Raw genomic sequence first — 26,825 nt, 5'->3', positions numbered from 1 at the left:
CAAAATTCATATACTGCAGACAAATAATAAAAATAATAAAATTTACTCATATGTATATAAATCGGAAGACTCATAAACCTATCCCGCAATGTTTGATTAACACATGACCTATTCATCTCTTTTTCAGAACTATTTTCAAGTTAGTTCCTTTTTAAAACAATTTTCAAGTCAGGTGCTTTTTCTACTTTAATGTTAAAGCTAAACATAATTCTGTCATATTTTCCATAACCATGCATAATGTTACTGTTACACCTTACATTCACTTTTTGTTTTAAGCCTAACACTCATGTCAATTATATCTGATAAAAGCTGACAGCTGTGTGTTATATGCTAACAGTACTCAGTAAATCCATCACCAAATTTGTTCTTATATAATTTATTTTTCTTGCTCTCATTTCATATTACATAATGGAATCATATTTTGGTGGAACTCACCTTGCAGCAGAGATATCTTCAAAATGCAAAAAAAGGACAATAATATGCAATCGGAGATATAACGACTCATGCAGGCAACATTTCAAGAGACTTGCTATTATGACACTGTCGTCTGTTCACTTTTACCATATTATATCGTTTATTATACCCACCTATAAAGCTCATTAATATTAAATGAACATAGTCTTAGCTATGAAACATGATAACAGTCTAACTTACTTATGATCCAGTCCAGAACAACTCGTTACCAGGAAAGTGTTTTACATGTTGGGATACTGGGATATGAACATATAATAATTTATCAAATGAAATTAAAAGTACAGAAATGCCAAGAGCTTTCACAAGGGTTTTTTTAGTAAAACTTTTACACAGTAAATGAGTTTTTTTGAAAGAAGCTATAAACATTAAGTAATTTCTTAATAGCAGGTCACTTATGCCTGATAATTATGTATAGTGCATGTTTCCTTAAAGTATGTAATGTGGTGGTCTGTATTTATTCCTATTTTGCTCCCAACATGTTCTATTTGCATTTCATCATAAAGTAAAACGAAATTACAACCCAACTAACAAGTAAAAGGCACATTCTTGTAATATAGCACAGACTTCCGTGTAACAAATTAAAATTGTAGCAAATAAATAATTGTAAAAATTACTTGTAAAAATGTATACTTTACTTGTTCAGTATACTATACACAAATTGTACAAAACTGTGATTTCTTGGATTAATACAATATGATACTTTACAAAATAATACTGGCCAAACAAAACTGTATAAATTTTTGACAGAGAATAACATGATTTTGGTTTTATACACTAACATTATTTCCTCCAACACACCTGAAGAATTGACATTTTGAAATTTTTGTGTCAGAAATAACTATTTTATATGTTCAACATAATTTGTTACCATAGGATAGTGTCCATCTTACTTATAGTTTTTGAACAGCTGAAAAAATAGTTATAACAAGCCTCCCAATTTACTGTATACCATGTAAATAAGCCTTTCATTATATGCCTTTCTTTATTATTTCCTCTACCTACAAGACCATCTATCAAAACAACAAGGCAGCTAGCTTCTTCATCATCAACTATGTCATTCATATTTTTGCTTATATTTTTGACTTTGTCTTCAGCATGCTCAGAATAAACTTACTTTATTACTGTCTGCTGTTAATGTCCTCATTGTCAGAATGTCCCAGGTCCAAACATAATTTTACTTTAGCATGCAATTTTTCCATGTTAATTTGGTCTATATTGTCATATTTTCTACTTATTGTGGATTTTAACTGTTGTCTGCTTGTTTGTATTTGATTAGTGCTTTTTTGTATTGATGTTGATTGTTCATGATCTTCCATCATTTGTGTTGAAACTGCTTTAACTAATTTTAGTAGCATTAAAGACTTCTCTTAAAACAGATTATCCAGTTTTTTATTACTGATTACTCCAACTTCGAAATACGGTTATCATCCTGTATTAATCCACTCAGCTTTATCTCAGAAACAGGCATTGTTTCTGCACTTTCATACTTCAAATGGAATAAAACACTAAATTTTAAAAGAAAATCTACTGATCTTGATGTGTCCAAGTGTACTGCCATTGTGAACCAAGTCAAAACATGGTTATTGCTCATCATGATTATCACCCACACTAGAAGATAGTTCACAATTATACATAAAACGAAGTACTCATCTGCTTATTGTAGCTCCTCACCGATAATATGGTTCATTAAGTGGGTCGCTGAAATCAATATTTTATTGTCAAAGTGGTATGATCATGTTCTGTGTCTGATATTTGAATACTGCACATTAAATTTCTTCATCGTTTCTTTTAGTTTCACATAAAGTCACAAATTAGTCTTCATTCTGCTACACTGAACTTCTTACCCAATAAGATAACAACTTATCTACACCTTGACAAGAATGTGACTCTGTGACAACTAGTGACTTGAAGAAGAGCAATGATAGTGCAAGCAGTCTCAACTTAGCAATTTTACAAAGTTTCGTTAGTGATCTATTACATTCAGAGACCCCTATTATTTAGTTCTTTTAGAAGAATTATCAGATTATCTCAGAATACATTCTAGAATGGCATTACTAATTCAAATTTTGATTACAATTTAAAATTAAACTGAAAGATTTTACTTCTATTTATAAAAATATAAGACTATTATTTAAGTTTACAATGAACATGATTTTATGATTTTAATTCCATTGGATCATGTTATTAATTTAATGGAATTATTGTATTCTTTCAGTATGTGACAAACACTGATGAAATCCATTACAGCACTTTTTTCCTTATTTTCACAGAAACTCTTGATTTAGTAATCTAGACATGATCTATAGTTTGAGAGTGTGCCTTCTGATTCACCTGCCAACCATTAGACTTTACAAAGTTTCACCTTTTGTTTTCATATTGTGTTAGATTGGTTGGTTGGTTGATTTGGGGGAGGGGACCAAACAGTGAGGTCATCAGTCCCATTGGATTAGGGAAGGATAGTGAAGGAAGTCAGCCCTGCCCTTTGAAAGTAACCATCCCAGCATTTGTCTGAAGTGATTTAGGGAATAATGGAAAACCTAAATCAGGATGGCTGGACCTGGATTTGAACCATTGTCCTCCCGAAGTGAGTCCAGTATGCTAACCACTGCACCACCTTGCTCAGTGCATTAGATTGAACCATACATATTTCTGAAGGCTCAACCAAATGTCATAACAAAACCTGAACTGAGAAATGCTTTAAAGATTGATGTGAACTGTCACAACAAAGACTACCTACAAAGTTTCACAGACCAGTATTAAGTGACGAATCTAAGATTATAGCCACTTTGTAAACAGGACTAGAATGATTACAACATGCATAGGAACATTTAAGAGGTCATTATTCATTCTCTCCATGCACAAATGGAATTTGAAGAAACTGTGATACATGAGTTAATGGAAAGTACCTTCTGCTGTGCACTTCATAGTGATCTGCAGAGTATGCATGTAGATGTAGTCCGAGTGTGCTGAAATTTCGGAAGTTGAGTTTCAAGATGTTAAAAGTTTTGTGTGGCAGTACTCATAACATTAAAAACAAAAGAATATAAATGTATTAATACAGTTATGTTACAAAAGGAATGATACAAACTGCTGATGGATCAACCTAGTTAGATTAAAGAACTATTCCTCAAATTATACAAGGTGTGTGAGAAAAGTAATGAAAACACTGTAAATGATCTGCCAATGCTGTATTTTTCTACTTGTGTAGACTGAGTGCATTCATCCCTTCCAGAATGCTCAGTCTAGGTTACAGCTCCACATGGCTATCACGTGATTTTTGACAGCACCATCAGTGAAGTTGTGTTTTCTTGTGTGTTATGAAAATGGAACAGCAGCATTTAGAACAATGTTATGCCATTAAGTTTTGTGTTAAACTTGGAAATCCTTGATGGTGACCTTTGAAGAGTTGATACAGGCCTGTGGGGGACATTTCTTATAAAGAGCACATGTTTTTTGCAGGCACAAATCATTTTTGGAAGACTGAGAATACATTGGAGGTGAACCTCATCCAAGGAGACCTTCACCTTACAAAAAAAAACATTGAAAATGTCGAATGTGTTTGCTCTTGTAAGATCAGACCAACATTTAACAATAAAGATGATGGGCAAACACAAATCAGATTTTGACCAAAGTTTTGCACAACCTCAACAGTTGAGGAGAAGGGTAATCTAAGGAATGTGTACATCAATCTTCTTGAGAGGGTTTACACTGATCACAAATGGTTCAGTCATGTGATGACAGGCGATGAATCCTGGACTCATGAGTATGGTCCTGAGACAAAGCAACAAAGTGAGTAGAACAGACTGAGACATCTTGACTGAAAAAAAGCTAAATGAGCAAATCAAAGATCAAAACAGTGCTCGTCGTTTTTTTTTTTTTTTGCCAGTAAGTGCATCATGTATAAGAAATTTGTTCCTCCAGGACAAACTATCAGCCAGGTGTTTTACAAAGATGTCTTAGAAAGGTTTATGAAAAGTGTGAATTAGACGTTGCAGGCAACTCCTTGTGTCACATGGCCACTTCCACAACAGATTTTTTTGACCTCAAAATGCATTCTTGTTGTTTCTTAGCCCCCTTCCCCATTCAACTGAAAAATGTCAGAAAAGGAAGTCATTTTGGGTCTCTGAAGAACACACATGTTAAAGGCCCCACCAGTAGAAGCCTATTAGCTACCAATACTGGGAACAAGAACTCTGCTGGTTTATAGTTGCTTAAGGGGACAGTATTGTTGCTTGGGAAAAAAAATTGTAGACAAAATATCAGTCTCATTATTTTTCTCGCACACATCATATAATAGTTCTCTGTGCATCAGCAGCAGGAAGTATATAACTTCAAAAATATAAACACTTTTTCTATTTAGACCCAACACATTATAAATTTCTGATATGTAATTTAACAAACCTGCCATTAAGACATAGAACCATATCTTATGTATTTATTTATTTTTAATATGCATTTAATCATTAAAAATGCAACCAATGTCATTTTTCATGAACACACAAACACACACACACACACACACAGGGGTGCCAACATAAAAAATATTGGGGGGGGGGGGGGAGCATACTGGGGGTCTTGCCCCGGGAAATTTTCTAAATTTTAGATGAAAAATAGTGATTTTTAAAGATTTTTTAAGCATTTTAGAGTCATATAGTCAACATTAGAACCCCGAAAACTGGACTCTCAATAACTCGACACTCTGGGAAACTCGACAACCTGACACATTTTTTGACTCTGAAAAAAAGAAACAACATAAACACGCACGATATTTTTGTAAAAAGCTAATTTAATTTACAGTACAGCTGCAGCGCTGGCCTGCTGGTGCTAGACTTGACCCAAAGGTTCGCGCACCAGAACAAATTCTAAGTGTGCCTGCAGCACTGTAACACTATCATGATTCACACCACTTGTTTTCAGTTAACCTGCGTACTACTGTAATAATTATTTGTTTTTACTCATTAGTGAATGTATTTTAAAAGGTAACTATCATCAAACAAGGAAAATAAAAAATTCGAACATAGTTTTGTGATTTTAAAAGCATAATATAGCTAATAATCTTCTTAAATTATTGGGGGGGGGGGTGGAGGCTCTGCCCCCCAATCGAATTTTTGAGGAGGCTCGGGCCTCCTCAGGCCCCGTGGTGTCGGCACCTGTACATTCAGATATACAATTACATAAATAACATACAAATTGTAAAAGATATTTTAGATCATTATTGTCTATAATGCAAAGATACAACATTGTCCATCATACTGCACATAATTTATTTATGTATTCACATATATATGTTTACTCTAAATGAAACTATATTACTGCTTAAGACCCTCTTAGGATGCATTTTGAACTCTTCTACTGTATGAATTGATTTTTCTCAAAGGCATTTCTGTGTGGCACTTTAATACATTTTCAGTGACACATTGTGTACCTGTAATGACAACATGTTAAATATTTTTACCCTCATGTACCTGTAATCATCCTGAGTTTTCTTAAATCTAGCAAATGTGATGTCAAACTGCAGTTTTACGCCAATGTTATACTGATCAACAGATTGTCATAGTTTGTGACTGTGTTGGGTTCCTTTTGTATGTACTAAACAACTTAGTATAAAGAGGCATGTAACTGTTTTAGTTTTTTGAAATATAATCTACAAGACTCATTGTTTTAGACTCCACAGATGCATCCGATTGCTGTCTTTTGCAAGATGTATCCTGGAAGGAGCTAACAGCATATGAAGTAATAATAATGTTGTCTCTCTTTATATGTTGTTCAGTCTCATTCCAGATTAATGCTGTAACAAATATTGTGTTTCTGAGAAATTAAAATAAATATTCTTTAGTCATTAGAAATCATTATACCCATTCAGATTTGACATTATCAATAACAGTTATGCAGCTGTCATTATTTAATTATCTCATAATGAAATAGCAAAATTTATGTGGTCTTCCAACTAAAATATGTTTATGACAGGTGTTTGATGGTGGAATTGATGGTGTGCAAATAGCATACCTGACAGCTCAGAATCTATCTGCCCATGTTGAATCCCATTCCAATCGTTTAACACTTTTTTACTATGCTAAGAAAGCATCAGGACATCGTGGCTTTAAACTGCACTACTCATCTGCTGAACCAGAAGGTGAGCTTGTCCGTAATGTTTGTAGAAATATATACATCCATATCCATTGCACTTTTATGTTGCTTTACCTCTTGTGTTATCTCCCATATTGAGAATATTCCATTCCCATCATAGCCCTTGTGGAACACAACGGTATTCAGAAGCAGTAATGATAATAATAATAGTAGTAGTAGTAGTAGTAGTAGTAGTAGCAATAATCAATCTAAATTACTGGCAGTAAAAGCTAAAGAATTTTAAACATGCCAACTAAGATTTAAAACAAATAGTTATTACATTTATAAATTTCTGACAATCCAACTGTTATTGCCTAATACATAAAATACTTTCATGTACTACATTTGGCTTCGGCTAAAGATTATACACTTAATTTTTTATACACGATACTTTCCGTAGACAGTGAGCTGACCCTTTAAATTAAGTTTGTCTCTGAATTACCATACAAGTAAGATATAGATGACTTAAGCATAGTATAAGGTAACATGCTTTATTTATCCATCTTTGGTATCATTTTATGCAAATGGATGCCTCTAAATTAAAATGTAACAGGTCATAGAATGCAGGTTTTCATGGTCAATATTTATGTTATTGCTGATATTTGTTTTATGGGTATTAGGCCATGGTCCAAGGCATAATTTTCTGCCTAAAATTTCATCTTCTTATGCTGGAGACATTATCATGGGCTGCAGTGAATCAGAAAGCAGTTACAGTCTCAAACAAGCTCAGCAATCTGAATATACCACATGACAGTTCATTTGTGACATCATCAGGTGACTGCCTAAGATCTTGGAGTCATGCCTATCTATGTTAAATGATTAGATCTAGCTAAAACCTCAGTGTCAGGAAAACGAATTTGGTTGTTACTTGGTCCCAGTACCTGATCTGCTACTGCTGTTTTGTCACATGTAACATGACCTGGCCACTGTGAACAGTAATTTAATGAAGGTACACATTTTCCTTGGTGATAGACTGTGTCACTATATGTGGGACAAAATTGATAATTTAATGTACTGAACCATTGAGGTAGATTTTGCAGTATGAGTTCATAGACTGATGGAGAAATTCGGTAGAGTCCAAATGAAGAAAGTAACTTTCCTGTCTTTAAATATGAGTCATACTGTTATTAATAAGTCTGACAGGGTTCTGTTTAAGAATAAAATGGATATGCTCAGTAAAGGAGGAAACTGTGGTTCCACCTTTTAGAATAGCTATTGGAGAGTTGTTGTTAATATTGAAGCTTGAATCCATTTTTTACTTAAACCAGCTGCAGGTGAAATACATATAGCATCAACCAGAATACTGCATATGAACAAACCACCTAGCGGTATATAAATGAAAAGTGAGGTGAAAGCTCTCTGAGATTCATTAAATATATTCACAATTGCAAATAAGGACAACCATCAGCTGCAGAATGGAATGATGACAATTGAAATTTGTGCCAGACCGGAACTCGAACCCAGATTTCCCACTTATCGCAAGTGGTCAGCTTACCATTTGGCTATCTGTGCATGACTCACGACCAGACCCAAACTTCCGTATGTCATCAGCCATGTGTCTACGACCTGTAGTCATACATCCATTATGTATCTTCCCTTACTGGTTACAGGTTGTACTTGAAAGTTACTTGCATAGTATTTAAATTCTGATAGACATTCTAATTCTTCCAGCAACTAAAGGCAATGTTACAGTGGTAATGAAGAAAAAACCACTACCACAGTAAATTTTGAGACTTATTAGAAATTAGATTTCTCCCATTGATGAGAATGGACTCACCAAATCAATAGCATTGCCACTAAGATTGTACGATTTATCAAACATTCACAGACATTTAATTTCTCCCATTGTCAAGAAGGTTTTCATCGAATCAGAAGCATTACCACCAAGTTTGTCTGGTTTGCCAAAAAATCAACCACTTTTTAGTGGCGTTGATTCTCCAAACTGCAAAATTGTCAAAATTTTAGCCACACTCCTACAGCCATTTATAAGAAAAACTGACACTTATGTTATAGATTCTGATCATTTTATTGAAAATTTAAAATCTTTCAGGTTGAGTCCAAGTGCTGTTACAGCTTGTGTGATCAATTTAATTTCAGTAGGACAACAAATTGTATGACAAAACTGGTGATGTGGAAATGGGGAAACAACTAAGCATATTTTTAGCTAATTTTTATATGGAAAAGTTTGAAGAAGCAACCCTTCAAATGGTGAAGAAGAAACCCTCATGTTGGTTTCAGCACATGGATGATACATTCGTGATATGGCCTCATGGGAAAAAAAAGGAATTCTCAGAAACTATAAATTTTCTGAATAATATACATTCTAATAAAGTTCACTATGGAGAAAGAGGTAGAAGGCCAAATTTCATTTTTTGATGTACAAGTACTTAGAAAACCTGATGGAACTTTATGGTTTAAGTCCACTCACATGGACAGATACCTTCACAGGAATTGAATAAGTGAAATTTGTGACTGCATTGAGGACTTTTTGGTAGGGAGGACACAGCATGTTATCTTGGATGATAAGCCATTGTCAGATGTAGAAATAACTTCAGGTATGCCTCAGAGAAGTGTGTCGGGGCACTTGCTGTTTGTGTTGTATACAGGGTGTTACAAAAAGGTACGGCCAAACTTTCAGGAAACATTCCTCACACACAAATAAAGAAAAGATGTTATGTGGACAAGTGTCCGGAAACTCGTAATTTCCATGTTAGAGCTCATTTTAGTTTCGTCAGTATGTACTGTACTTCCTCGATTCACCGCCAGTTGGCCCAGTTGAAGGAAGGTAATGTTGACTTGGGTGCTTGTGTTGACATGCGACTCATTGCTCTACAGTACTAGCATCAAGCACATCAGTACGTAGTATCAACAGGTTACCGTTCATCACGAACATGGTTTTGCCGCCAGTGCAATGTTTACAAATGCGGAGTTCGCAGATGCCCATTTGATGTGTGGATTAGCACGGGGCAATAGCCGTGGCACGGTACGTTTGTATCGAGACAGATTTCCAGAACGAAGGTGTCCTGACAGGAAGACATTCAAAGCAATTGATCAGTGTCTTAGGGAGCATGGAACATTCCAGCCTATGACCTGGAATGAAGAGGACACCTGCAATGGACGAGGCAATTCTTCGTGCAGTCGACGATAACCCTAATGTCAGTGTCAGAGAAGTTGCTGCTTACAAGGTAACGTTGACCACGTCACTGTATGGAGAGTGCTACGGGAGAACCAGTTGTTTCTGTACCATGTACAGCATGTGCAGTCAATATCAGCAGCTGATTGGCCTCCACAGGTACACTTCTGCAAATGGTTCATCCAACAATGTGTCAATCCTCATTTCAGTGCAAATGTTCTCTTTACGGATGAGGCTTCATTCCAACGTGATAAAATTGTAAATTTTCACAATCAACATGTGTGGGCTGACGAGAATCCGCATGCAGTTGTGCAATCACATCATCAACACAGATTTTCTGTGAACGTTTGGGCAGGCATTGTTGGTGATGTCTTGATTGGGCCCCATGTTCTTCCACCTACGCTCAGTGGAGCACGTTATCATGATTTCATACGGGATACTCTACCTGTGCTGCTAGAACATGTGCCTTTACAAGTACGACACAACATGTGGTTCATGCACGAAGGAGCTCCTGCACATTTCAGTCAAAGTGTTCGTACGCTTCTCAACAACAGATTCGGTGACCGATGGATTGGTAGAGGCGGACCAATTCCATGGCCTCCACGCTCTCCTGACCTCAACCCTCTTGACTTTCATACAGGGTGTTTCAAAAATGACCGGTATATTTGAAACGGCAATAAAAACTAAACGAGCAGCGATAGAAATACACCATTTGTTGCAATATGCTTGGGACAACAGTACATTTTCAGGCAGACAAACTTTCGAAATTACAGTAGTTACAATTTTCAACAACAGATGGCGCTGTGGTCTGGGAAACTCTATAGTACGATATTTTCCACATATCCACCATGCGTAGCAATAATATGGCGTAGTCTCTGAATGAAATTACCCGAAACCTTTGACAACGTGTCTGGCAGAATGGCTTCACATGCAGATGAGATGTACTGCTTCAGCTGTTCAATTGTTTCTGGATTCTGGCGGTACACCTGGTCTTTCAAGTGTCCCCACAGAAAGAAGTCACAGTGGTTCATGTCTGGCGAATAGGGAGGCCAATCCACGCCGCCTCCTGTATGTTTCGGATAGCCCAAAGCAATCACACGATCATCAAAATATTCATTCAGGAAATTAAAGACGTCGGCCGTGCGATGTGGCCAGGCACCATCTTGCATAAACCACGAGGTGTTCGCAGTGTCGTCTAAGGCAGTTTGTACCGCCACAAATTCACGAAGAATGTCCAGATAGCGTGATGCAGTAATCGTTTCGGATCTGAAAAATGGGCCAATGATTCCTTTGGAAGAAATGGCGGCCCAGACCAGTACTTTTTGAGGATGCAGGGATGATGGGACTGCAACATGGGGCTTTTCGGTTCCCCATATGCGCCAGGTCTGTTTATTGACGAGGCCGTCCAGGTAAAAATAAGCTTCGTCAGTAAACCAAATGCTGCCCACATGCATATCACCGTCATCAATCCTGTGCACTATATCGTTAGCGAATGTCTCTCGTGCAGCAATGGTAGCGGTGCTGAGGGGTTGCCGCGTTTGAATTTTGTATGGATAGAGGAGTAAACTCTGGCGCATGAGACGATACGTGGACGTTGGCGTCATTTGGACCGCAGCTGCAACACGGCGAACGGAAACCCGAGGCCGCTGTTTGATCACCTGCTGCACTAGCTGCGCGTTGCCCTCTGTGGTTGCCGTACGCGGTCGCCCTACCTTTCCAGCACGTTCATCCGTCACGTTCCCAGTCCGTTGAAATTTTTCAAACAGATCCTTTATTGTATCGCTTTTCGGTCCTTTGGTTACATTAAACCTCCGTTGAAAACTTCGTCTTGTTGCAACAACACTGTGTTCTAGGCGGTGGAATTCCAACACCAGAAAAATCCTCTGTTCTAAGGAATAAACCATGTTGTCTACAGCACACTTGCACGTTGTGAACAGCACACGCTTGCAGCAGAAGGACGATGTGCAGAATGGCGCACCCACAGACTGCGTTGTCTTCTATATCTTTCACATCACTTGCAGTGCCATCTGTTGTTGAAAATTGTAACTACTGTAATTTCGAAAGTTTGTCCGCCTGAAAATGTACTGTTGTCCCAAGCATATTGCAACAAACGGTGTATTTCTATCGCTGCTCATTTAGGTTTTATTGCTGTTTCAAATATACCGGTCATTTTTGAAACACCCTGTATATGGGGGCATTTGAAAGCTCTTGTCTATGCAACCCCGGTACCAAACGTAGAGACTTTTCGTGCTCATATTGTGGACGGCTGTGATACAATATGCCATTCTCCAGGGCTGCATCAGCACATCAAGGATTCCATGCGATGGAGGGTGGATGCATGTATCCTCACTAACAGAGGACATTTGGAACATTTCCTGTAACAAAGTGTTTGAAGTCATGCTGGTACATTCTGTTGCTGTGTGTTTCCATTCCATGATTAATGTGATTTGAAGAGAAGTAATAAAATGAGCTCTAACATGGAAAGTAAGCATTTCCGGACACGTGTCCACATAACAAAATTTCTTTCTTTGTGTGTGAGGAATGTTTCCTGAAAGTTTGGCCATACTTTTTTGTAACACCCTGTATTAATGATTGTGCAGACAATATTAATAGTAACCTCAGACTTTTTTCAGTGGATGCTGTTATCTATAATGAGGTACTAACTGAAAGAAGGTGCATAAATATTCATTCAGGTATTAATAAGATTTCAAAGTTGTACAGAGATTGACAGCATGCTTTAATATTTAGAAATGAAAAATTATGCACTTCACAAAGCGAAAAAATGTTGTATCCTGTGACTACAGTATCAATGAGTCACTGCCGGTATCAGCCAACTCATATAAATATCCGAGTTTAACACTTTGTAGGGATTTGAAATGGAATCACATAGTCATGGCTAAAGTGGGTGGTAGATTTGTTTTATGAGTAGAATACTGGGGAAGTACAATCAGTCTACAGAGGAGACTGCTTACAAAACACTCATGTGTCTGGTTATGGAATATTGTTCAAGTGTGTGGGATCCATACCAATAAGGGCTAACAAGGGATATTGAACATATACTGAGAAGGGCAGCGCTAGCTGTCACAGGTCTGTTTGATCCATGGGATGGTGTCACAGAAATACTGAAGGAACTGAACTGGAACACTCTTGAAGATGGATGTAAACTACCCACAGAAAGTCTATTAACAAAGTTTGAGAACTGGCTTTAAATGATGATTCCAAGAATATACTACAATTGTCTATGTATCACTCACATAGGGATTGTGAGGATAAGATTATTGTATCACTACATGCACAGAGGCATTCAAACAACTGTTCTTCCCACACTCTGTATGTGAATGGAATGGAAATAAGTGGCACAATGGGACATACCCTCTGTCATGCACCTTATAGTGGTTTGCAGAGAATAGATGTAGATGTAAATGTAGAAAACCAGTCACCATCCCAAGGAGAAAAGAGGAGTTATCAAAATACTGGTGGCCAGAGCTAAAAGAATCTGTCAATTGCAGTACTTGGAGGATGAGCTCAATTGCTTAAAAACTGCCTTCAGGAGAAATGGCTACTATGACAAATAGATGAATAGGGCACCACACCCTAAAAGGTCTAGAGCTTTTAATGAAACAGAACAAACTACTGGGGAAATTTCCTTCCATATGTAAAGACTGTCGCATATTGCATTAGCAGAATACTCAGAAAACATGGTACAGCTACTGTGTATGAAGCAACAAGAAAGGTGCATCAATATTTGAACACAGCAAAGGAACCCTGCCTGCCACTTTGCACAACAGGAGTACATAAAATCCCTTGTACTTGCAGTCAAGTGTGCATATGAACTACTAAACGAAACATTAACACACACCTTAAGGAGTCACAAGAGCAGTTGTTACAAAATGAATAATTCAGCAGGAGCAGATCACACTCTGGGACAAGGGAATCACCCCACTTCATTTCACTGACACTGTGGTTTTTGCAATACCTAATCATTAATATGCCAAGATGTACAGGAAGACCATTAAATTCACAAGCACAAATCAAATTTAACATAAAAGGAGAAAGATTAAAATTACACAAGTTGTGAAATGGCTCTGAGCACTATGGGACTTAACAGCTGAGGTCATCAGTCCCCTATAACTTAGAACTACTTAAACCTAACTAACCTAAGAACATCACACACATCCATGCCCGAGGCAGGATTTGAACCTGCGACCGTAGCAGTCACACGGTTCCAGACTGAAGCGCCTAGAACCGCTCGGCCACCGCGACCGGCACACAAGTTGTGAGCCTTAGTGCTAAATAAAACAAACAGTGCCAACTCTTCACTACTAAAAGCTTCATAACATATGTTGACATGATTCCATGATCTTACAAAGCAGTCTGATGATTTCACAAACTGACTGTTGCTTGGATACATATAAATAGTTTGTCTTGCCGAGCGTGTGTGAGACTGTAAGTGCTTCCTGAATCATTAAAGCCTCTGAAAACATCTCCATCATTGGAAGATGAACCATTAGGTAGAGAATTATGTTTTGGACCTTGGCCTAATATCTATAAAACAAATATCATCATATTTTAGTAAACTTTCCTCATTAAAACTCACCTCTTGTGGAGAAATTATGTGTTAGGATCAAAGAACACAATCAGCCAGCCACATGTAAAACATATTCACCATAATGAACTCTGTAATATAAGGCAGGATCTCCATACCCAATGAAGGGGTGGCAGAGGCTGGCGTGGGGGGGGGGGGGGGGGGAGATATTTAGAGAGGGAGGGAGGGAAGTGTGGATGGACAAGATAAAGTTACTAATCAGCTGCTGGTGTGTTGCACAACCAACAGTGGAGGATTATGGAAGATAATACTCTGCTTTAGTCAAGTTCACTTGAAATTATGTGACCCTTTCTGCTCCTGTATGAAGCCTGATTTGGCATCCTGATTTGGTACTTTGCCTCCAATGTCCGACAATGTTCAATACTTTTTTTTTCCTCTCTCTCTCTCTCTCTCTCTCTCTCTCTTCTCTCTTCTCTCTTCTCTCTTACCATCTGCCTTTGCAGACGTTACACAATGTTCCTTCATGTAGTACAAACACTGATCGACAGACAATGTTAGTTCTCTGCTCTGTTAAGAGAACGATGCATTCTGTAACCTGTGCAGATGATTGTGTCCTTCTCATGCAGTGTATGCTTGTATGAAAATGGCAACTGAAAGTGCTTAAATCATGATGATACCACAAAGTACTTTTTATAATAAATCAAGCCTGGGGGAGCATTTACTGATGACAGTGAGCGACAAAAAGCTCTTCTGGTATGTAGTAATACAAGATCTAATAGAGCTCAAGGAAAAATTGAGTATGATGTGAAGTCTGTCTCATGTAACTGAAAGGCTTATTATGATAATGATCTTACAAAATTCTTATTCTCTGTTCAACTATAGGAATTCATGCTTCCTCACACTGTTCATCTGACAGTAACTACTTAGTGTTACCAGCTGTGTTTCATGCATGGCATTGTTTGCGAAATTGTGGCAGCAACAAGTGTGCATGTAGAAAATGAAACACAGAAAATGATATCAACTAACAAGATATTCAGTGTAACACTTATGGAGAAATGTTTGATCAGAAGAAATGAAGACAGTTATTGGTGTAATACTGAACATGGTTCTGATTTATAAGACAGAATGAGGAGATAGTTCTACTTATAATCAGCTAAATTGATATGTGATATATGGTTTATTCATCTCATTACATACAATTTTCAAATCATTTGATTTGATGTACAGGAGACATGTCAAGGTTTACAAAAGACACTTTTTTTCACTTTTTTAAGAGAAATACAAAAGTTTACATTATATTTTACGTTTCTAAGTTACAGCTACACATGTACATAAAATAATAAATGTAATACAATCCCTGTGTTCAGATTGTGAAGCTGTCCTCAATGAATTGATCGACAGAATAATAACACTTTTCCACCACAAGAGTAAAGACCAATCTTTTCAGTGAACCAATCTCCATTTTAAATATATTACTGCCTTTTATTTTATTGAAAATTTTTAACCCCATATACTCTGGTGTTTGGGCATAAAGTTTTAAACGATGTTCTGGAAGTTTGAAGTTATCTCTGTGGCGAGTGCTGTAGTTGTGGTCAAAACAGAAAGTGTCTAGTGTATGTTGATTTCTATATAGGAACACCACCATCTCATATATGTAACGTGAGGGGATAGATAGTATTTTTAAATTTTTTAACAGTGGTCGACAGGATTCCCGTTTTTTTGCAACACACATGTTTCTAATTACTTTCTTTTGTAATACTAGGAGCCTAGTGACATTTGCAGAATTTCCCCAGAAGATTATGCCATAACGAATAACTGACTCAAAGTAGCAGTGATAAACTATCTTTCTGGTATCCATGTTTGTGGCACCTGACAAAATACACATTGCAAATGCTAAGTTGTTCAGTTTATTTGCTAAGTAATCTACGTGTACCTTCCAGTTTAAATTTTTGTTAATATTTAGGCCTAATAACTTCACGTGGTTTGCTTCTGTGATATCCTGATCATTGCAAGTTATCTTTATTTCACTCCTTTCTACTGATTTAGCTTCAAATTGCATCATTTTGGTTTTAGTTACATTTAGTTTTAGTCCATTTTGATAGAACCAAGATTCAAGTTTTTCTAGAGTATTTTTGGCTTTTTCTGGAATATTTTCAGATACCTCATTTTCGATTAGAACTGATGTATCATCAGCAAATAAGACTGAATGAACATCAATAGCAAGTGGTAGGTCATTTACGTAAAACAGAAACAGATAGGGACCCAATATCGAACCTTGTGGGACTCCTTGGGGAACTGTTTTACAGTCTGATGAATAATTGGTTCCATTTGAAGTTAAAATTACTATTTGTTTCCTACCTGACAGGTAAGAGCTAAACCATTTTAAAGCAGTGTCTCTGATTCCATACATCTGTAATTTGTGGAGGAGTAATGCATGGTTCACTGAATCAAAAGCTTTAGTCAGATCACAGAATATACCTGTGACCTTTCTACCTTTATCTAACGTGGAGCATATTTTTTGGATAAACTCATTTATAGCATTCACAGTGCTTTTACCCTGTTGGAATCCGAACTGGTTTTTAAAAATTATATCATTTACAGTAACAAAGTTATTAATTTGTTTTGCTGCAATCTTTTCAAACACTTTAGAGAAGACCGGCAAGAGAGAGATAGGGCGGTAATTCCCCATATCTTCTGTCGATCCTTTCTTGAATAGAGGTTTGATCTCACCATATTCCAATACCTCTGGAAAGCATCCCTGTTCAAAAGATTGATTTATAATAGTTGACAGTGGTTGGGAAATAATATCGTGCACATACTTGATTACAGATGTTGTTATTTCATCCCACCCATGTGAGGTTTTGTTTTTTAGAGACAATATTTCCTTTTCCACATCCCTTTGGGTGATTTTTTCAAATTGTTTAAAAGATGTGTTCTGGCTGTTTTCCAAATTTGTGATGCCCTGATAGAATGTCATATCCACATCCGATCTTACCACATTTAGGAAGAATTCATTGAAACAACTTGACATCTGAACAGGGTTTACTATAATTTCATTTTCATGTCTGATTTTCAAAATCTCATGAATTTTTACTTTGGCTCCTAGTTCAGACTGAACAACTGACCACACTGCTTTTGTCTTATTTCTGTGTTCTCGTATGAATTTATTATTTGCCATTTTTTTAGCTGCCACTACAACTTTCCTAAATACAGATTTACACTGTTTGACATAAATAACAAAATCTGGATTTCTGTTTGATTTTAACTCATTGTGGAGCTCTCTCTTTCCGACACTAGAGATTTTTATCCCTGTTGTAATCAATTTGAGTTTACCATTTAATTTCTTTTGCTTATATCTATGAGGAAATGATTCATTAAATACCTCTAAGAAACAATTTAAGCATTTGTCATAGTTTATCGAGCTTGAACTATTGTAGTCTACAGGCCAGCTTATTATACTTAATTTACTGTGGAATAAATCCATTTTACTTTTACTGAGATCCCTTTTTATACACACTTCTGGAGGCTTTAGGTTATTTGCTTTTGGGAGCCACCATGCTTCATTGATACACTCCTGGAAATTGAAATAAGAACACCGTGAATTCATTGTCCCAGGAAGGGGAAACTTTATTGACACATTCCTGGGGTCAGATACATCACATGATCACACTGACAGAACCACAGGCACATAGACACAGGCAACAGAGCATGCACAATGTCGGCACTAGTACAGTGTATATCCACCTTTCGCAGCAATGCAGGCTGCTATTCTCCCATGGAGACGATCATAGAGATGCTGGATGTAGTCCTGTGGAATGGCTTGCCATGCCATTTCCACCTGGCGCCTCAGTTGGACCAGCGTTCGTGCTGGACGTGCAGACCGCGTGAGACGACGCTTCATCCTGTCCCAAACATGCTCAATGGGGGATGGATCCGGAGATCTTGCTGGCCAGGGTAGTTGACTTACACCTTCTATAGCACGTTGGGTGGCACGGGATACATGCGGACGTGCATTGTCCTGTTGGAACAGCAAGTTGCCTTGCCGGTCTAGGAATGGTAGAACGATGGGTTCGATGACGGTTTGGATGTACCGTGCACTATTCAGTGTCCCCTCGACGATCACCAGTGGTGTACGGCCAGTGTAGGAGATCGCTCCCCACACCATGATGCCGGGTGTTGGCCCTGTGTGCCTCGGTCGTATGCCGTCCTGATTGTGGCGCTCACCTGCACGGCGCCAAACACGCATACGACCATCATTGGCACCAAGGCAGAAGCGACTCTCATCGCTGAAGACGACACGTCTCCATTCGTCCCTCCATTCACGCCTGTCGCGACACCACTGGAGGCGGGCTGCACGATGTTGGGGCGTGAGCGGAAGATGGCCTAACGGTGTGCGGGACCGTAGCCCAGCTTCATGGAGACGGTTGCGAATGGTCCTCGCCGATACCCCAGGAGCAACAGTGTCCCTAATTTGCTGGGAAGTGGCGGTGCGGTCCCCTACGGCACTGCGTAGGATCCTACGGTCTTGGCGTGCATCCGTGCGTCGCTGCGGTCCGGTCCCAGGTCGACGGGCACGTGCACCTTCCGCCGACCACTGGCGACAACATCGATGTACTGTGGAGATCTCATGCCCCACGTGTTGAGCAATTCGGCGGTACGTCCACCCGGCCTCCCGCATGCCCACTATACGCCCTCACTCAAGGTCCGTCAACTGCACATATGGTTCACGTCCACGCTGTCGCGGCATGCTACCAGTGTTAAAGACTGCGATGGAGCTCCGTATGCCACGGCAAACTGGCTGACACTGACGGCGGCGGTGCACAAATGCTGCGCAGCTAGCGCCATTCAACGGCCAACACCGCGGTTCCTGGTGTGTCCGCTGTGCCGTGCGTGTGATCATTGCTTGTACAGCCCTCTCGCAGTGTCCGGAGCAAGTATGGTGGGTCTGACACACCGGTGTCAATGTGTTCTTTTTTCCATTTCCAGGAGTGTATTTTCTCTCAGCTACAATGTTCCCAATTGAGCACAAGCACTGTTTCCCACTCAAAATAAATAGCAGCCACGTGTAAAATGGTTGACAAAACATCATGTGGCAAGACTGAAAAGTATTTAATTTAAACAACATTTTAATAACTCTTAGATGTCTGTAGAGATGGTAAAGCAGATCAGATGAGGATAGGCTAAATTGAAATTACTATTACCCTTCACATGGTGTCCCTTTTTAAAAAGATACCAGTAGACAAAACATTAAAATTATTGGCAATCATTTCGCCCTTTGAAACTGTTATGACACACCTTGACAACCATGTATCTTTCTACATTGGAAAAAACACACATCAAAAACATTTTGCATCACCCTGGTTCCCAGACCTCCTGAAGATAGACGTTGACTCTGAATATTGTATCACAGACACAGTTCCTTTGACTGTTCAGAGATGTCATTAAACCTATGCAAAGATAACCCGTGCAAAGATGTAAACAACCATGCATGAGCAGCATCTATTAGATGGAGGGTGTCCGACAGCCGATCAGTTCCAGTCATACCACTAGGAAGGAGGTACACGGTTCATGTTGTCTGTAGTTCAACTATGCCTACGCGGTCAATACTGTGGTTCGATCACATCCGCATTGTTACTTTGTGCCAGGAAGGGCTCCAACAAGGGAAGTGTCCAGGTGTCTCGGAGTGAACCAAAGCAGTGATGTTCGGACATGGGGGAGATACAGAGAGACAGGAACTGTCGATGACATGCCTTGCTCAGGCCACCGAAGGGCTACTACTGCAGTGTATGACCGCTACCTACGGATTGTGGCTCGGAGAAACTCTGACAGCAATGCCACCATGTTGAATAACGCTTTTTTTGCAGCCACAGGATGCCATGTTATGGCTCAAACTGTGTGCCATAGGCTAAATGATGGGCAACTTCACTCCCGATGTCCATGATGAGATCTGTCTTTGCAACCACGACACCATGCAGCGCAGTACAGATGGGTCCAACAACATGCTGAATGGCCCGTTCAGAAACGGCATCCTGTTCTCTTCACTGATGAATGTGGCATATACCTGCAATCAGACAATAGGTCTGACCCGGTCAGGCTGAACGCATTAGACACACTGCCCAGTGAGTGCAGCTGTTTTGGAACAGCATTGCGTGGGGCCGGCGTATGCTAATGGTGGTCATGGAAGGCACCATAATGGCTGTACAATACGTGAATGCCATCCTCCAACCAGTAGTGCAACCATATCGGCAGCATATTGACGAAGCATTTGTCTTCATGGATGACAATTCACGCATCCATCGTGCACATCTTGTGAATGAGTTCCTTCAGGATAATGACATCGCTCGACTAGAGTGGCCAGCATGTTCCCCAGACATGAACCCTATCGAACGTGCCTCAGATAGATTGAAAAGGGCTGTTTATGCACGATGTGACCTACCAACCAGTCTGAGAGGTGTACGCCAAATCAACATTGAGGAGTGCCTTGATGAACTTGTAGATAGTATGCCACGATGAATTCAGGCGTGCATCAATGCAAGAGGATGTCCTATTGGGTATTAGAGGTGTTGGTGTGTACAGCAGTCTGGACTGTCACCTCTGAAGGTCTTGCTGTATGGTGGTACAACATGCAATGTGTGGTTTTCATGAACAATGAAAAGGGCGGGAATGATGTTTATGTTGATCTCTATTCCAATTTTCTGTACAGGTTCCGGACCTCTCAGAACCAAGGTGATGCAAAACATTTTTTGATGTGTGTATTATCACAGCCGTGGGTTCACCACTGTCACTAGCCATAGCTAATTTTGTCATGAAAAATGAACGTTGAACACTTGTCTCCCCACTGCCCCCTCCAGCCCACCCTTATCTATCCCGCTTCTTCTGATTTGGTGATGATATATTTTTAATATGGATGCATGACAGCAAGGGGATGCAGCAGTTCATCAACCATACAAGTGGTATATCCAAACATAAGATTTTTGGTGGAGACGGAGAAGGATGGGAATTTGTCTTTCTTACATGTGTTGGCCAAATGGAAAGCAGATGGAAGACTTGGCCATTTTGCATACCATAAACTGATGCTTATGGTCCTATATCTCCATGGGCATAGCTTTCATCATCCAGCTCAGAAGGGGGCTATGGTGACCACCATACTATGCAGAAGGAAGACTATTTCTGGCAAGCTTGGAGGTTAATCATCAGATTAGCTTGGAGGTTAATCATCAGATGATGGTGTTAACAAGGTATAATTGTTCAGTCCATGTCATTAGGTCAACCGTGTTGAGAAAACCAAGGCACCGAGCTGTTCAGCCGTGACATAAGGACCCTTACATAGCAAGACTTCCATTCTGGAGTGCAACAACAAGTAAGATATGTAAGGCACGGAATCAGATCTACCTCCCAAGAAAATTGAAGAAACGTTGTGATCTGTTAAAGATAATCTCTGCCTGACAGTAGCAGAGTTTTATAATTTTTCTTCAGAATATGGAAGCAGTTACATGAGGCAATCTAATGGACTATTCCTGGATATGATGTTGAACATCAACATCACCTTGAGCACTGAAATTTTTAAAATAACTGGTGGTTGATCACAGTCTAATTTACAGACACATAATTATGTTTGAAAAAAAGACGATTCTGCCTCACATTTCAAACAGTTGGGACTCTGTGATTAGGGCAACAGTGGAAATTAGAATATGTAACCGCAGCTCGTGGTCTCGAGGTAGCGTTCTTGCTTACCGACCATGGGGTCCCGGGTTCGATTCCTAGCAGGTCAGCGATTTTCACCTGCCTTGAGATGACTGGGTTTTGTTGCGTCGTCTTTATCATCACCACTCATCCCCACTAAGGTCGGAGGAAGGCATTGGCAAACCACCTCAACTATGACCTTGCCTAGTACAGCTGTGCGGGTCTCCCACATCGTCCCCCACACTCTGTAAGGAGTATGTGACTTCTTCATCATCATCATCATCATCATCATCAATAATAACTGTGTAGAGACACTGGCTACATATTTAGCAATGCATTAAGTGTGCAATTTCCAAAGAAAGACCACAGAGAAAGATTTCACGTGGTTTATCACCTGATAAGGGTGATGGCACTGCAAACGATACTGGACTGTGAGTATTAAACATAATCTGATTACACTGAGGATGCCACCTGAGCATACATCACCTTCATAGATTCATCATCATGTAATCTAGCTAGTCAGATGCCATCCTCTGAGCAGAAAAGTGTTAGCCTTGCCACTTTCGTGCCAATCAGACTTACCCCTTGGCAATTATGATGGAGGCAGTCATCCAAAGCTTGGAATTTTACTGGAATTTGATGCAGCAAATTAACCAAGAACTTTTTGTCGAAGGGTACATTATTATAAGGAGCCAGAAATATTGAATACAAACAGACTGTTGTATGAATCAGCAAATTTTCATTTATAGAATATACTGGATTAAGATATGTGATTTGTTTATTGTTAACAGTTTTAAATTTTTTGTTTCAACTAATGAAACTGAACTTGGGTTTTGAGAAAATACATTTTTAAGGTAACATTCGAGCTGGCTAATCAACACAAGAGAGAAATTGCTGTACAAAACAGAGAGAAGAGTATGACAGTACTGAGCATTACACACTGTAAAAATTCACTGAAAATGATGAAAATATTTATATAGTTGGTGTTGGTGTTTGAGAATTTTGATCTTCTCCTTGCAGAACTACATTTCTCAGGACATACATTAATCTCAGACTATTGATGTTTCACAACTGAAATCTGTTAGCTAAATGTTTCATGGAGACTACATAACTGCTGGCTTCATCAAGATTATGGCTTCCTTCTGGTACACTAATTCTGATAGTGACATTATTGTTTATTTATGATAAAAAAGTGTGATTTGAATATTCCTATAACAAAGTACTGTGCAGTGTTAAAATACTACTTTCTGAGATATTAGAACATACATTTAAATTAATAATCAGGAAAAACAATATGTTCATAGTTTTTGTCAAAATTCAGTTATTCACTGTCAATAAATGAAAAGGAAAAAAAAATGCAAAATCTTATAAAATAACTGATACTACACACTCAATGTTGCACATATAAATTTGAATAGTAGCTATATGTTACTGTGATATCACTTACATACCAATAGAAAGATACCTCATATCTCTGAAATTTAATACACTATTCAGTGGAATTTCAATATATTATTCAAGATTTTCAGTACATTATTCAAGATACCTTGCAATTTGAAGGGACTCACTTATCCTATTCCTCTGTACTTAGTTCTGTAACAAAGTGTGGGAGCATCAGTTATACTGCAAGTTATACAAGCCTACTTGTAACAGAGCAGGTTGGAACCATCCACTTGTTCTTATACCATACCTAAAAGTAATATTATCTTTTTTCTTTATTTTCTCTAATTGTATGAGTATCATATAAATGGTTTTTCTACAAATTAGCTACTTTCCTATTCAAGCTGCAACTTAAAAAAGTTGTAATTTACAGTGTATTTTTTTGATTACCGGAGACAACAAAGTTAATTTTATGGCTAGGAAGCAGTTTTGTTGATAGATACATATAGTTCAAGATGTGCCAAAATTATGTGGAGTGTGCTAATGAGTGGTTTGATTGAGGCAATATGTGTGAATGTGTGTGTCTTCCAAATTGAAGTCAAACACATTCACATGGTCTCCGGCCACTGGACCTTGACTGCTGCCTCGTTGGGCCACAGCACCTGAGACAATGGCCATGTGTGGGAGAGGTGTGGTTGTCTGAATGTGTGTGAGTTTTCTGCTTCAGAAAAAATGCATTGTCCGACAGCTTAATATTTTAGGAGTCTTTCTCATCGTGCCTGCCTGCAGCTCAATGCCTGCTCTGTGTCCTGTCGTTTTGGTATTGTTAATGTAGCTTTCTGATCTTAATAGAGCAGGTTGCCTTCAGAAGCTTCTCAGAAGGTAAGGTATTATAAGCTGCATTTAAAACTTTTTTTGTAATGAAGTATTTCCTTGTTTATGTTTACAGTTTGCGGTGGGATCTTGAAACCTGTTGGTAGTGGTGTCTTGTCCTCTCCATCCAGTAATGGTAGTTCTTATTTCTGTGAGTGGCAGTGGGATGCTTTGCCTTTATTGGAGAATCAGACTGCTGCTGCAAGTACACTGACTGCTAGAACTTTCACACTTAAACTTCTAAGTGTTTATATTTCTGGTCCTTATGAGGGTTTCTGTAGGGTGTGGTACAGTGGCATAATTATTGTAACAGGTATGTGCACTTTCCTGTGTCTCACATAAAATGTATTAATCTCATTTTTGTCTGCAAAGAGTTTTTTTTTCCAGTGAAGTATTCTCTAACCCTTGGGAAATATGTCAGATATATGTGCTGTGAGACACAGACACTATAATGAATGCACTAAAACTTTCCACTCAAATGATTGCAGTTACTCCAGTGAGCCACAGAATAACAAATGAGCATTGACAAGTAGGAATGAATTTCCCATTGCAACATGAATATGTATTTACTCTTCTAAATTCACATAAATTTTCTTTAAAGTGTCATTGAGGATAATAATAATAATAATCTTTATTTGTCCATAATAACTCTACATTTAATAGTTATATACAAGTGGCACATTATATACTAAAATGTAAATGGACAGATAAAAAAATTTACTCACTTAGCAGTGGCTGGGGAACACGCAGACACAAAAGGATTTAACTTTCACAAGCTTTCAAAGCCAGTGGCTCCTGCTTCCAGTGGAAGAGTTGAAGGGGAAGGAAGAGGGTGAAGGAAAAGGGCTGGAGACAGAATAGGAAAAGGGGTACATTTTAGAAAAGTCACCCAGAACTCCGGGTCAGGGGAGACTTACTAGATGGGATGAGAAGGAAAAAAATAATTATAAATATCTCCATTCATTATGCTTAGACCATCATTCTATTTTACAAACATTAATAGTCTTTAAAGTCCTACAATGAATACACAGTCAGTACATTATAATTTTTGAAGTAGTCCCTACAGGACTGGCATTTGTTTATATTAGCAATTTTCATAACTGCTTTCTTTTGAAGCCTGAAAATACTATCCATGTAGACTGTGAGTACTCCATCATAAATTTCAATCCCATTGCAATTAATCAACAACACACTTGTTTAATGACAGGATGATTCATTGTATTTGAGAGGCATTTTAGTAAGTAAATATTGCTAATAATCTTGTTACAGGTGTAGCTGATACACTCTTTCTGTGTAAGATATTTGTCAATCGCATTGCCTAAGGACTTACATTTATTGGACATTTCAAACATAGACATTGATTCAATATGGTATTGGTTATAATTTAACAAAAACTTCATTACACCATTCTTGTCCATATTCAATGTAAGTTTACATAATATATCTAAAAACAAAGATTCTGTAACTTACCAAATGAAAGCATTGGTACGTTGATAGAGACAATAACAAACAAAAACACACACACAAATTTCAAGCTTTCGCAACCCATGGTTGCTTCATCAGGAAAGAGGGAAGGAGAGGGAAAGACGAAAGGATGTGGGTTTTAAGGGAGAGGGTAAGGAGTCATTCCAATCCCAGGAGCGGAAAGACTTACCTTGGGGGAAAAAAGTGACAGGTACACACTCGCACACACACACATATCCATCCGCACATATACAGACACAAGCAGACATATGTAAAGGCAAAGAGTTTGGGCAGAGATGTCAGTCGAGGCGGAAGTACAGAGGCAAAGATGTTATTGAATGACAGGTGAGGTATGAGCGGCAGCAACTTGAAATTAGCGTTACCCACCAGGCCTCAACCTCCGCTAATTTCAAGTTGCCGCCGCTCACCTGTCATTCAATAACAGTTTTGCATCTGTACTTCCACCTCGACTGACATCTCTGCCCAAACTCTTTGCCTTTACATATGTCTGCTTGTGTCTGTATATGTGCGGATGGATATGTGTGTGTGAGAGAGTGTATACCTGTCCCTTTTTTTCCCCCAAGGTAAGTCTTTCTGCTCCCGGAATTGGAATGACTCCGTACCCTCTCCCTTAAAACCCACATCCTTTCGTCTTTCCATCTCCTTCCCTATTTCCTGATGAAGCAACCGTGGGTTGCGAAAGCTTGAAATTTGTGTGTGTGTTTGTGTTTGTTATTGTCTCTATCAACGTACCAATGCTTTCGTCTGGTAAGTTACAGAATCTTTGTTTTTAGATATATTTTTCCCTCGTTGATGTTTCCCTCTATTATATTCATATCATTAAGTTTATATGTTGTTAGATTTTCTGTCTACAGTTCAGAGTTATCTTTATTGCTTTGTAACGCTAGTTGTTCAATACAACCCTGTCTAATAAATGATGTATCATTACCTTAATTCACTAGCTTTTCATTTTGCAGCCGTGTTATGCCATTAATACAGACAAGAAACCAAAATGGCCCAAGAATATTTCATTGGGGGGCTCCACAGTTGAGAGTTTTGCATTTTGATGTTACTGTTAGGATTTTGCTTTCATTCTTATAAGTAGTACATATTCTTCTTTTTCAGAAATGCAAACCTAAGGAATTT

General features: G+C 38.6%; 1 protein-coding gene across 1 annotated transcript in view; it reads left to right on the top strand.

Annotated features, from left to right (window-relative positions):
• LOC126204186 (cubilin-like) overlaps positions 1–26,825 on the top strand; it is a 1,516,445-nt gene that overhangs the window by 1,156,189 nt on the left and 333,431 nt on the right. The window contains exons 49-50 of the mRNA XM_049938590.1: positions 6,442–6,607; positions 24,292–24,528. Coding sequence (XP_049794547.1) covers positions 6,442–6,607; positions 24,292–24,528 — 403 coding nt within the window. The remainder of the gene's footprint in view (positions 1–6,441; positions 6,608–24,291; positions 24,529–26,825) is intronic.

The sequence above is a fragment of the Schistocerca nitens genome, chromosome 9 (assembly GCF_023898315.1).
Source record: "Schistocerca nitens isolate TAMUIC-IGC-003100 chromosome 9, iqSchNite1.1, whole genome shotgun sequence".
NCBI lineage: Eukaryota > Metazoa > Arthropoda > Insecta > Orthoptera > Acrididae > Schistocerca > Schistocerca nitens.
Note: the sequence above shows the minus strand (reverse complement) of the source record. Positions and strands in the feature narration are given on the sequence as shown.